This window comes from Grammomys surdaster, unplaced genomic scaffold (genome assembly GCF_004785775.1).
Source record: "Grammomys surdaster isolate TR1022 unplaced genomic scaffold, NIH_TR_1.0 238, whole genome shotgun sequence".
Classification (NCBI taxonomy): domain Eukaryota; kingdom Metazoa; phylum Chordata; class Mammalia; order Rodentia; family Muridae; genus Grammomys; species Grammomys surdaster.
In genome coordinates this window covers 4,221,114-4,234,455 of record NW_021604683.1, presented here as the reverse complement: position 1 = coordinate 4,234,455, position 13,342 = coordinate 4,221,114, and the positions used below count along the sequence as shown (strand labels likewise).

The following is a 13,342-nucleotide window of genomic DNA, read 5'->3' as shown; positions in this document are numbered from 1 at the left end:
AGCTCAGGCTCAGTAACCCTGAGGCACTCAGGGTCACTGTCCATACTCCTATCCTGATCCAGCTCAGAAAAAACATGGAACAAAAAGACTTGGGAGAGTAACTCACAGAAGAAGCTGACCTGTGGATATGGGGTGATGGCTTTGTACCCCAGAAAGCACTGGGCAAAGCTTTAATGGACAGTCACATCCCCCCAGGCTAAAAATAAACTACCCCATCTTCCCCATTCCACCACCATATGTATGTATACAAAGCAAAAAAATCCCAAATTAAACTGGCAGCTCATCTTCAACACAACACTGCTACAAAAGCACAGCCAGAGAGGCAGCCCTGCTATTCATAAGTAGGACTGACTGAGCAGTTCCCATTTAGGGAGAAAGTATGCAAGGAATATAGAGAATGTCTTGACTTCCAGTAGTTTCCCTGAGTGCCACAGGGAAGGGGCCAGGAGCCAGTGTAAGAGCAAGCACCTTTCTCCATGGCCTCTCATGGCTGGTAAAAGACAAAAACAGAAATAGGTTGTCTATGGTTAACATTTAACTTCATATGAAGACAAGCAGTCCTCCAGCCCAATATTTATACAAAGATACATACAGACTCCTTTGAATATAAGTGCAGAGCTACTTTCAGAAACCCCAAGCAAGCAAACATGGGCCCACACATACATGCAATGTACACACTATGTGCATGCTTAGAAGTAGACAGTGGTAGTTTATGTCTAATCCCAGCACTCAGGAGGTATATCTCTGTAAGTTCAAAACCACCGTGGTCAAGAAGTTCTGGAATAGTCAAGGTTACACACAGAGAAACCCTGCCCCCCCTAAAAAAAAGAAAACAAAAAAGGAAAGAGGAAGAGGAGGAGGAGGCATGAGATCTACCAAGATGCATGTACTCAGACAAAGGTACACAGCTTCCCTAGTGCCTACAGACAATCAGAAATACCCTTAGAGCCCAGAAGCCCCTGTGTGTGCCTTCTCAATAGACAGACACACAAGTGAAAAAAAAAACATATCTCTCAGCTACCCATTTGTAACTTACCTGAGAGATTAATAATGAGAAAAATTCTAAAACACGCACACCACAGAGGATGGTGGAACAGGCACAAGGAGCATGGGGATGGAATCAAGACCATCAACTGCAGGCACCTTAGTTCACCACTGGGTGGGAAAGTGAAGGTGGGGGGAGGGCTTGCTTCCAGGAGCTTCAGTAAAACAGTAGCTTTCCTCACTCTTCTCCCTGTAACCAGGCCTAAGTTGGGAAGCCAACAGACTGAGGTAACAGGCATGCAAGTGGGTCTTGGAAACCACCCTCCCAGATGACCAAGACTGGCCGAAACCTCTGCTGGAAGAGAGGGGTCACACCTCCCCCTTCACCTCACAGCTGCCTATACACTGAGAGCCCACCAAGGCCATCATCTTCTAGCTATAAGGCACTGGACAGAAGACAGGCCAGTGGAATACCTAGGAAATCAGGTGTTTACATAGCACTATGGAGAGTGGGGACTCCTGAAGGGAACTTTTAGATCCAAAATATCCAGAGAAGGACCTAAAAGGTGCATCTACAAATGGGCAACAACATTGCTTCTGCTTATTATATATTGGGGATGATAGGTGGGGTTGCTCTGGGCCACTTAGCACTCCAGGGATGCAACTACTCTTATATGAGCAGAACCCAGAAATGGGGCTAGATCCAGGAAGTTGAAGAAGAACTCTGTGTCCTACTAGGCTGTCTCTGGCCCTAGAGCTAGGGTAAATAGAATGACCTCAGAGAAATTGAGGTGGCCACTGTTGCAGCATTTCTGTTTCTTTCAAAGAATCCAGCCCAGGAGGCCCCTGCCTGGATATCAGTCTCTGTGCTCTACCATGATGCAGGTTGCTGAGTACCCAGAGTCCTCCAACAGCCAAAGCTACTAACAACTTCCTCACTACCATGAGCACAAACTTGTCCAAGGACAATAATACCCAGCCCAATATCACCTTCTCTGAGCCACTATGCAGAGCTACTGTGCTCTACATGCTCCTGCCAACTCCTACCAACATAACCTGTCAACAGGTATTCCATGATCTATGCTGTGGGCCTAACTGGTAACTTGGCTATCATTTATGTGATCCTGAGGGCACCAAAGATGAAAACAGTAACTAATGTGTTTGCCCTGAACCTAGATATTGCTGATGGGTTCTTTGTGCTGGTGCTCCCAGCCAACATCACTGAGTACCTGCTACAGCACTGGCCCTTTGGGGAGCCATTCTGCAAACTGGTGCTGACCATTAACTACTACAACATCTTCTTCAGCATCTACTCCTTGGTTGTGATGAGTGTGGGCTGCTACTTAGTGATGCTGGCCACTGTGCAATCTTGCCAATTGCCTAGGCACACCCAGAGGGGGCAAAAGTTGCCAGCCTTTGTATCTGGCTAGGTGTCACCATCATGGTTCTCCTCTTCTGCTCCTTTGCCCATGTCTGCAACAGTGAGTTACAGGCACCCATCTGTGTGCTAAGTTTCCTGAGGCCGGAGTGGGCCTGGTTTCAGGCCAGCCACACATATACATTGGTTCTCAGCTTTGCAGTGCCATTGTGCATCATCTGCATGTCATATGTGGACCTGCTGCACAGATTTCGAACCATGAAGCTCCACTCTGGCACCAAGGTTCTGGGCAAGGCCAAGAGGAAGATAACTATCCTGGTCCGCACTGTGTTGGCCATGTGCTTTCTCTGCTGGATGCCCTTTCACCTGGCCTCTGTGGTGGCTCTGACTACAGGCATGCTCCACATATCTCTGGTTATTGGTATCTCCTATGCCATCACCAGCCTCAGCTACGTCAACTTATGCCTCAATCCTTTCTTGAATTCATTCCTAAATGACAACTTCTGCAAGAATTTCTGTACCATAACCCTGTTTCAGGAGGACTGATCATCCTTGCTATTTTGCCACCTCCAAGGGCAGTGGTTGACCAAGCCAGGGGATATTCTGTCTTCATACTTATCCCTGTGTTCTCTATACAGATAAATACAAACAACCATGACATTCCCTTTCTGTACCTCTGCTTCCTACACATCCCTAAGGAGACAATAGCAGGAAATTTGGTCCTGGTAACAAGCATCCTAAGTATGATCACCCACAGAAGATGGACACAAAAATAGCTCCCCAGCTAGTACTTTATGTGTCCTAGAACAGGAACCTTTGTAGAACTGACAGGTTATAAAAGGACACTTTGGCAGTAAAGCCAAATACTGTCATGACCCAGGACTCTGACACCTCATGACACCTGTGAGAATTTTTGTACCATAGTACTTGAACTTGCCAAAGAACTTGGACCTTCATCTAAGCCAGACATTATTGGACAACTTTGCTGTTCATACCTCTGGGCAGCCCTTAAATGTCATTCTCCTGATATCTCCCCTGAGCTATTGCCTATTGTTGTGCAACAAAAATTTAGATGCTGAGAGATAAGAAGTGTTTAGCTTCTGAGGATCCAAAACTGGGGAGTAGCTTATTCAAATGCTCTGGCTCAACTTCCCATGAGACTTCAGGCAGAACACTGGAGAGGTCTAGGTCCTTTGGAGACTAGATAATGGGTGGGATCTCTTTCAAGAAGTCCTGCCCCTAAAGCTCCTGGCAAAACATGGATGCTCTACAAGCTTCTGGAGTACTCTCACACGAACCAGGGGATCAGAAAGTCAAGAGGAAAACTGGGCAAGCAGCTGTGTGATCTAGTCTCTGAATCCACTCTCAGCCCTGACACAGGCTGAATATTAGAGAGGAATGGTTGAAGACAGCCATTCTATGGGCACTTTTTAAACCACCACCCACACCCACAGCTCTGCTGAGATCAAGCTGTGCCTGCTTCAGCAAAGCCTAATTAGTACACACTGCTCCTGAGTAAGAGAATCCCTTCAGGACCAGAGCTCCTTATAAATAGATACAGCAAAACATCTTGCTTCCCAGAACTGTGTTCAGGGCACAGCGGCAAAAGCAGGTGTACTGGGTGAAGAATGTGTGAAGGTAGAACTGAGTGAGTGGAAGATGAGTGGGTATGAAGATCAGGAGGGGAACACACTGGTGAATGGACCAGGCTGTGAAAGAGCCAGGCACCCTTGGGGATAGCCTCTCAGCTGGCTCTAGTTTGTCAGAGCTGACCACACAGAGAAGGTACCAGCCAAATTTTCTCTGAAGATTCCAAACCCTTGTCTCCTTCAATGCTCTAGTGGCAAAATCATTTAGTAAGTGGTACTTATACAGACCTTAATTTTCACTCACAGCCCAGCAAAGGGAATGGTCTCCCTCTCTTGTCACTCCCCAAGGCTAGCCAGCTAGACCAAGGGTGTTTCTCACCAGGATCCTGTTAGAACTAGCTTTGTTCTCCATGAACTCAGGAGTCTGACTTACTCCACAAAACCCCTACACTCTGGTTCCTGCTGCCAAGGATATCCTAACTCTACTTAAGTACCCGAATCTCACTGCTGTTTCTCACAGCTGGTCATGGATCTTGGCTGGGCCTACATTGGGGCTACAGTGCCCTCTGGTGGAAAGCATCCAAAGCAGCTGATGAAGCCTGGCTTTTCTGAGGTAGAACGACCCTTGGGACCTACATGATCCTACACATCCTGCCCTTTACATAACCCCAAGAGGAAGCCTGCACGGTTCTCTTTGCACAGAGAAGGAAACTCAGATTCAGAGAAACTAGACTTGATCAAGCCTGATAGTGAACAAAAACAGTTAGGGATGAGGCTGTGTTAGACAGAATGGGGAGAGAATGGGGAAGGTACATAGTCCTGGAGAGCCAGGGAGGTATATTCATCTCTAAGGCTCCTCCCCGATGGCTAACCTCCTTGGAGACACTCTCCAGGGTCAGCAGCCCAGAACTACACCACCTATCAGGAGCACACAATCTCCTAGGGACTATAATTTCATCGAGGAGGGAAAATTTCCCTTGATGCTGAATTTCTATTTGAAACCAATGTGTTTGTTAAGAACTACTGGTGTGTTTGTGTACACACACACACACACACACACTCACATTTTGAAATCCTATCCCCCAGTGTGATGGTGTTAGGAGATGACTTTGCTATGGGAACAGGTCATGAGGTTGAAGCCCTACCACCTCACTACTACTATTAATGTGACATATGCAGCTCTGGAGTCATCTTTCTATAAAGTAAGGATGCAACAAAAACATAATCTCACAGAATCCAATCCACCACACCTGCATGAACTGCATCTTTTAATCCTGTGAGACATTCATATTTATTGCTTATAAACTGCTAGACTAAAACAAAAACAAAAAACAAATGGACGGTGTCATTAAAACTTGTATAAAACCAAGCATTTGCTCACCTGCCCTGTACTGGAAGCAAGGCCTCTGTTTGGCACATAAGACCCTCTTCAAAGCCCACCTGACAAGGACCATCTGCCTGAGGGTCAACTTGAGCCAGATTGGGCCTACACAGACAAGAGCCAGGAGGTAGATCTCAATAGTATAGGGTTCTCTGCTCTGTTATCACCATAACTCCATTAGATTTGCTCAAATGGTGAGTCTACAAAAATAAGCTGTGAAGAAAGGCATCTACCCACTGTCCCTGAGGGCAGGGGGAAAAGATAGTTATTGTCTTAGGAGAAGGAAAGGCAGCAGCCTGTGCAACCCAGGAACTAGTTTCCCTCCCATAAATCAAGAGGCTCCTTAACGGCAGAACAAGTTTAAAACCCCATTGGCCTGGTCCCATGCCTCATTCCAGTGCATATCAATACCCAGGAAGTTACTCTTATGTAGATGGAGTCAAAAACACTTATTTTATGGACAGGACTGATCACTGGGTAAGTGTTTATTATGAGCATGCCTTCATTACCCCAGAGGCAGGTTCAGGGCTAGCTACATGCATGGAAATGACACTTGTTGCATGCTTAAATACATAAAGATATACAAATTCACAAAGTTTCTACCATTAGCAAGAACGCACTAGAGCTAATGGCTCCTGCACAAGTGTCATAGGAAGGACCCTGGTCTCCCCAGAAAGATTAAGGCCAGGTTTCTCTAAGACAGAAACCAGCCTAGGTTCTGCATGGCATGAAACCACCTGACCAAGGTCTCAGTGTAAGATGAGATTCTATCCAAAGTTGCTGGTATTTTGATATCTGACCCATAGAAAGGGCATTTACAAAGACTCTTCTTCTGTAAAGTCTCAAATAGATCTCCAAAGTATAGACTCTTCTTCCAATATCCCCCAAACCATAATAGTCCTTGCAGATTGTCTCAAATGAACCATTTTAGGCTTCAGCTCTCATACCAGCTCTTCATTTGATGCCAACTTCCAATTTGGCAGCAAGCTCAGGCCTTACTCAGATATGTCCTAACCCTATAAATTAAGCAGGTGGTCACTATGGGTATAGAATAGAACACATCCTGACTGCCACTCTTCCCAGCCTACAAGTATGCTTCTGTCAGTACAACTGCTGACCTCTGATGTCAAGTAAAAGAGACTGCTGGATAGCTGTGGTAGGCTGTGGAGAGAGCATATTCTCTTGCTCTGCCCTGCCCGTACTAAGCAGCCAAGACCAGCACGTGGTGCCTCCATGTTGTGAGCAGCGTACAGAGGCCACAAAGCTTTCTCTTGATTACCTCCCACACACCTAGCTGCAGGGCTTGCCAAGCAGTCTGTAGAATAAGAGTTCACAGTGGATTTGGAGGGAAAGAGCCTTAGGGAAGCTCTGTGTCTTGTCCCCCTGCTGGCCTCTTGCTGAGAAGATGGCCCAGGTTGATATAGCAGGCAGTGGCAGTACCAGATGAAGTGTGAAGTCTCCTTCATAGACTCCATAGTACAGCATGGACAGAAGCTTCAGAAAACAGCCATCCAAGAACCCACTGATGCTCACCCACCTCAGGTAATCTGACTGTATCAGTGGAGTCAGAACTAGATGATGTTCCAAGGCAACTCCAAGCTTAAGGGCCAGTCTCACTTAAAAAAATAATTAATGCTGCCCACTGCAATACCAGGCAACACCAGGCATGATCAGTAGTTCTGTGGAAGTACTGAAAGGCTGAGAGCAATAGTATACAACAGGTAGTCACAGTAGTGACTACATGATCACTACAATACCTCAGGTTGAGCCCACACACATAGAGCCAGGGCAGCAGGGAGAAGCCAGAGAAGAGTCAAGTGAACCATGGATACCTACATGGGCTCACCAGGCATGTCCACTGTGTTGTGGATGTTTCCATGCAGTTCCTTTGGTCCTCTCTGGTCCTATACCAGGGAGGAAACTTAATCTGACAGAGGCCATGGAGGCTACCTTGATGCTTTGACCTGTCCCATGGTGCTAAAAGGTCTTCCTCTAGGACTGAGCATCCTAAACCAAAAGCCATTCAAGGCCCCAGATGCTCAAGGTTCAGGGTCAACCTAGAGAGCAGTGACCTGTGTGAGCTCCGTGTTGGGTGTAGATGGGCTCTGTGGGCTGACAGGCACCATGGGCAGGTCCACGCCTAGTCATGCCGGCCGTGGTACTGTCTCAGAAGTCTTGCAACCAAGGCCTACATCCTTGGCAATACTGCGCACACGATCAGAAACCTGCATCTCCCGGTGCAGGGCTGAAGCACAGCAGAACTTTCTAAAGCAGGCCTTGAAGTTCTCATCCAGGAAAGCATAAAGGATGGGATTGAGACAACTATTGACATAGCCCAGGGCTGTGCAGAAGCGCAGGATGGCTACTGCAGTCTCACTACCTGGCTGAACACCTAGTCCTTGAACCAGGACAAAGACCTGCACAGGTGTCCAGCAGCCCACAAACACAGCCACAACTACCAGCACCAGTCGTGTGATACGCCGCAGGTTCCGGTCCTTCTCTCGGGAGCCTGAAAGCAGACGGACACCACGAAGTCGTCGAATCATGAGGCTGTAGCAGACAGAGATGATCAGCACAGGGATGATGAAGGAAAAAAGGAAGATGCAGATGGCAAATACAGGGCCCCAATAGTCCTGAGGGGCAGGGATCTCCACCAGACATTCGATCTCTGTAGGAGAGAAATGGGGTCAGAGGGGCCAGCAAGAATCATGGGGAACTAATTGGTCAGGGAGGAGGACCACACACTGACCTTCATCCTCCACTTGTGCTGAGCCCATGATGGCAACAGGAACACCAACCACTGAAGCCAAGGCCCATATGGCCACATTAACAGCCTGGGCTTTGGTGGATGTCCGAACATCAAGGGCACGGATAGGGTGGCAGATGGCCACATATCGGTCTACACTCATGGCAGTCAGAGTGAAAGTGCTGGTAAACATGTTGTAGTAGTCGATAGCAATGACAGTCTTGCATAGTGCATTCCCAAATGGCCAGAAGCCCAGTAGGATGTCTGTGCCCTGGAAGGGCAGTGTCAGCAAGACCAGGGTATCAGCCAGTGCCAGATTAAATATGTAAATGTTGGTAGCTGTCTTCATCTTGGTGTGCCTGTAGAGGACAAGGAGAAGAAATGATCCATTTGGCCATTTTAGCTAGACTTGGCAGCAAAGGGACCACCTAGAGGGTCATCATCTTTGAATCTCTCAACCTCAGAGTCTCCAAAGAAGCTTATTAAATGGCAGATCCTGCACTACACCCAAGGTCCACTGAGCCTGGGCCTTTAACAAGCTCTCACGTGTGATTATGACATCTATAAAAAGATTCCAAATCTATGACAGGACTACCCTGGAAAAGCTGGGGCATGAAGGAGTACCTGAGTGCATAGCTAATCTGAATGTGAGTTTGTGGTAGGAATTAAGAGAGAGAGATGCTGTCTTCTCTTCTCAGTCTCTCTTAAGACTCCTCTCAAGGGTTTTTCAGGGCACTGCCTGTAAAGTTCATCAAAGATCTTCCAAGTGCAACAATGTTGTCTAGCAATGAAAACAGAAAATGGTGGGCCAGCCAAATGGCTCAGCCAGTAAGGGCACTTATTACCAATTCTGATGATCTGAGTTCTATCTCCAGGACACATGTGGTAAAAGGAGAAAACCAATCTTCTCATTTGACCTACACATCCAGACAGACACACACATGCACATAAATAAACACAATATATTTTTAATTCTAGTAAAGAAAACAGATGTGCTAGTTAGGTTTGATTGTATCCAAGTACTGGGAACCATGCTGGGAACATTATAAGTAATTCATATTAATGGAATGAATTAATGTTTATGAAAGTGGTAGGGAAGGGTGACTATAGTGATGATGGTGATGAAAGCAATAGAGGTGGTAATGGTGGTGATTATAGTGATTATGGTGGTAGTTATAGTGGTTAGGGTGGTGTGGCAGTGGTAGAACTAGAGATAATAGTAGTCTATGACGTTTAGCTGCTATCAGGGAATCTGGGATTAAATTCTGTTTCTTAGACATTAATCCCAGAGACCTTAACTACAATAAATAAAATGTCAATGGTAATGGTAGATATCTGAGCCAAGCTCTTCACATAGATTTTATCTCATTTGAGGTTTACTCCCCTCCCCCCCAAAAATGTTATTTAATCCCTACTCTGTAGAGAAGAAAGCTGAGGTGCAGAGGAGCTAAGTAGCTTTCATAAAGCTTAAAACTGTTAAGGTGCAAAATGAAAATGGGTCTCAGAGCAGGTTTTTCTGACTTCTGGCAGACACCCAACTCAAACATGCTGTGTGTTGTCTCCCGAGCCAGTGTGGCCACAGCAGTTCCTGAGACTAGTTCTCTGGGGATGCTGGTGGAAAAGATGGCATTCCTTGTCTGCTCTAATGCAGTAAATGGCTCAAGAGTTTTAATATCTCAAATGCAGAGGACAATGTAAGAGAGAAATGCTGATGACAAGAAGGGAATGCAAAGCTCATAAACTGTCCCAGGTTGCTGCACTTCCTGACAAAGACATATTCTCTAACCATGAGGCACATGGGTCATAGAATAGTTTCCCACAAGGGTCCTCTGCTGAAAGTCAATACTTGGAAGGCCTTTCCTACTACTATACTGTCTAATCACATAGCATATATATACACACAAGTGTGCAGATGCACCTATATATGATTATATAATCCACATTTCCCATCTAACAAATGGAGAAAACAATTGCTCAGAAATACTAAGAGGATTGCGATGAGCCAGAGTATGGGCACTGCACTGCCCTTCCTCCACTACCAATACCACACCTACCATAATACCATCAAGGGGGACCATGACTGCGTTCTTCAAAGTAATCTTTTTTAAAGAGGAAATATCTTTCAGTGAAGAACCTTGCTCTAGTTATTCACCATTCAAGGACCTCCCATGTCTTCCCAATGTCCAAAGAATTTGGTGTCCCCATTCTGGCATTCAAGTCCTCACCTGCTGTCTCCAGTCCCCCTCAATGCCCTCCCAGCTGGAAAAAAACAGAGACCATCATTGCCACGACACATTTACCAATTGCATACTCCTTGCCCAGCTTTCTTGTCCGAAGAACTGCACCTTGCACTGCCCCCATCAGTGTCCCCTGTCGACTCTACTGCTGCCTTTCTTTTTAGTCCTCCAAATTTTCCCACTTCTGAGCACCAGTAGAGTGTGGGCTCAGCTAAAGACATCCACCATGAGCAGGGATCCCAAAAGCCAATGAACAAGGGCTTCAGGCCCAGCACCAGCCCCTCTTCTTCTCTTTGAGAATCCCAGGATCCTGTGTACTCATGGTTATTCACACAGACATCATGGCATGGATCTATCTGTGGCACCAAGCCTCCAGGTGGTGACACCTAGTCTGAGACAGATGGGGGCAGAACAGGAGTTGAACTTCAAGAGTAATCATCCCCCTTGAACAGAGAGGAAAGAAATTTTACAGAGCAAGCAGAAAATCCATACTTGTTCAAGATTCATCCAGAACAGCTTCCTGCCTCGGGTTCACCTTTCACAGATTGATGGGGCCCAGCCTACCTGAGGATGACATACATGACGAGGCAGTTCCCCAGGAGACCCCCGATGCACACAGCCAAGTAGAGCCCCACGATGGTGACCTTGAGTCCAAGGGGCAGGAAGGCGCTGTGGCTAGCATTGAGGAGCAGGTGGTGGGGTACAGTCTCATTTAGGAGGGACAGGTTCCCGTGAAAGTGGCTGCCATACAAGACCTCCCAGAATGGGGCAGGAAAGAGGGACTCCATGCTGTCACCCTGCAAAGCCACTCAGTACAATTCCTGGAACAGGGTACAGAAACAAGTGACCACAGTGCTAGACACAGTCCACTGAGGCCTTAGAACACAGCACAACTACACTAACAGGCACATGAACACCTTCATGAGCATCCACAAACACTAGGCACACATATAGACACTCAGACACAAACAAAAGCATACATATGGGCACATGATGGCACACACAAAGGGATGGAAGCACATTTACCCACAAAGTTACCTCATATTAGGGTTATAGACTCACACAGAAGCAACATGGAGGTAGCTACATAAGCACACATGTCCACCCACCAAGACTCGGGGGCTCACAGCCAGCCAAATACAAAAAATGCCCAAACCATCCTAAAGCACACTGGAGCACAAAAGACAGGGAATTTACCCAGAAATGCGTAGGGCTCAGGCACTTCACATAGCTACCTCCTAGTGCTCCCCCACCCCCAACTCTGTCAGCAGCTGCAGGAGCCCTAACTAGAACCCCTCTTACCTCCAACAGCACACACAACCTCTTCAGAAGCTGGGCCAAAATAGACCCTAATGCTTAGCAGAAAGGCAGGCAGGAGCACAGTGAACTGAGCAATGCTTCTCACTCTAGCTTGGGGTCTTCTCCGGCTAGGAAAGGCTTCTAGCTCCTGCTCCGAAGATAAGATATTGACTAGACGCAGCAGCCAGTGCGGCAGCCAGAGGGGGGAGGGGCAGAAGAGGCTGCGGCTGAGAGAAGGAGGGGCTGTGCAGGTTGGAGAAGGAAATCAAAAAAAAAAAGGAAGATCACCAGCCCAGAACCCCTAGGCTCCACATCAAGCGGGGACAGACAAGAGATTAGAGAACATATAATGTGATGGACTCACCCAAGACCGACACAGTCAGGAGCTGGGACACACAATGGGGACATCCATAAACACGAAAATGGAGACATGAACAGAAATTCAGACATGTATACATGCACAGTGTTAGACACAAGAACACATTCAAGATTTATACAGAGAAATGCTCACCTAGAGGTAGATGTGAAGCAAATGTTGTTTTGTTTTGTTTTGTTTTGTTTTGTTTTGTTTTGTTTTGTTTTGTTTTGTTTTGTTTTGTTGGAGGGGTGACAGGTTAGTGACAGGGTTTCTCTGTGTAGCCTTGCTGTCCTGGAACTCAGAAATACATCTGTCTCTGCTTCCCAAGTGCTGGGATTACATGCATCACCGCCACTGGTAAATGTTTTGTACAACTTAGCCCAGACCAGATTTTGCTAGCTTTCCTGCCCAGAACTGTCCTCAGCCAGGTATCCAGTAAGGTAGAGTACCACAGTAATAGACAGCAATATCCTGACCCAGCTAATTCTCCAAGTAAAGGCCTTCTTGAAAATAAGCAAGAGATTGTCTGGACTCAGGACCCAGTACTGCCCTGAATCTACTATGTGCTGTTTATACCTAATATACACTAAGCTCAAGACAAAACTGAACCCAGGAACCCCCACTACACATTGCCACCCATATTATCCTCACACAAATGAAAGCAGCACGCCTCTGAAGTCTGAAGCTGCCTGTCAACATGGCAGGGATAAGGAGAAGCCAAGTCTGCTGGTCACTTGGAGCTACACCACAGCTAAGTCCCAGAATTAGATCTTAGAAAACACAGAGATGCTAAGCTCCTAGGAACCTCTTTCTTTGCCAGCATGGGGGTCACAGTCCACTGAGAAAAAGCCATAAGTTAAGGTCATGTAGGCTAGGGATCCTATGCTGAGTCTCTAGCCATCATCAGATCACAGGCTTGTTTTTCCTGTCTGGACAAAATGAGAGCCAGATCTCCCACATACAGCCAGACCCTGCTCTTTTTCTAAGGATGGGGACCTGGTTGCTAGGCAACTCACAGAAGTGTTGCTAGGATACCTGTCCAACCAGAAAAGGCCAGAGCAGACAGACTCCCCAGGACTCAGCATCCCAAGCTGTCTCCAAGGACTTGTCTCTCCATTCTCAGAGACACATGGACGCTCACGGAGACACATGAGGACATATATAAACAGAACATACATAGAGATACCCAGACAGGCGCAGTATACAGACACAGAAACACAAAGGATATGTACTCAGAGGTGGACACAAGGATTACATATACAAACCCACAAAGTGTATGCAGGCACAAAGAGAAAAATACAAACAGGATGTGAACTAGTCTCTCTCTCTCTCTCTCTCTCTCTCTCTCTCTCTCTCTCTCTCTCTCTCTC

The 13,342-nt window shown here is 46.7% G+C and overlaps 2 protein-coding genes across 5 annotated transcripts; one reads left to right on the top strand and one right to left on the bottom strand.

Moving 5' to 3' along the window:
* Window positions 1-1,863: 1,863 nt before the first annotated feature.
* On the top strand, window positions 1,864-2,908 carry Npbwr2 (neuropeptides B and W receptor 2). Its single transcript, XM_028774071.1, is given in 4 exon segments — window positions 1,864-1,923; window positions 1,925-2,019; window positions 2,051-2,373; window positions 2,376-2,908. Coding segments are annotated over 4 exon segments (1,011 nt in total).
* A 2,876-nt stretch (window positions 2,909-5,784) lies between these two features.
* Window positions 5,785-11,812, bottom strand: Oprl1 (opioid related nociceptin receptor 1). 4 transcript variants are annotated; one of them, XM_028774077.1, is made up of 5 exons: window positions 11,618-11,812; window positions 10,880-11,136; window positions 10,304-10,337; window positions 8,082-8,437; window positions 5,785-8,000 (listed from the first exon to the last, which is right to left on the bottom strand). In XM_028774077.1, the coding sequence occupies exons 2-5, from the start codon at window positions 11,025-11,027 to the stop codon at window positions 7,477-7,479; spliced, it is 1,062 nt and encodes a 353-aa protein (XP_028629910.1). In that variant the 5' UTR covers window positions 11,028-11,136; window positions 11,618-11,812; the 3' UTR covers window positions 5,785-7,476. The 4 variants fall into 4 exon arrangements, with proteins under 4 accessions (XP_028629910.1, XP_028629907.1, XP_028629911.1 ...); XM_028774074.1 differs by lacking the exon at window positions 10,304-10,337; XM_028774078.1 differs by lacking the exon at window positions 11,618-11,812 and having other exon boundaries at window positions 7,420-8,000; window positions 10,895-11,027.
* Window positions 11,813-13,342: the final 1,530 nt, after the last annotated feature.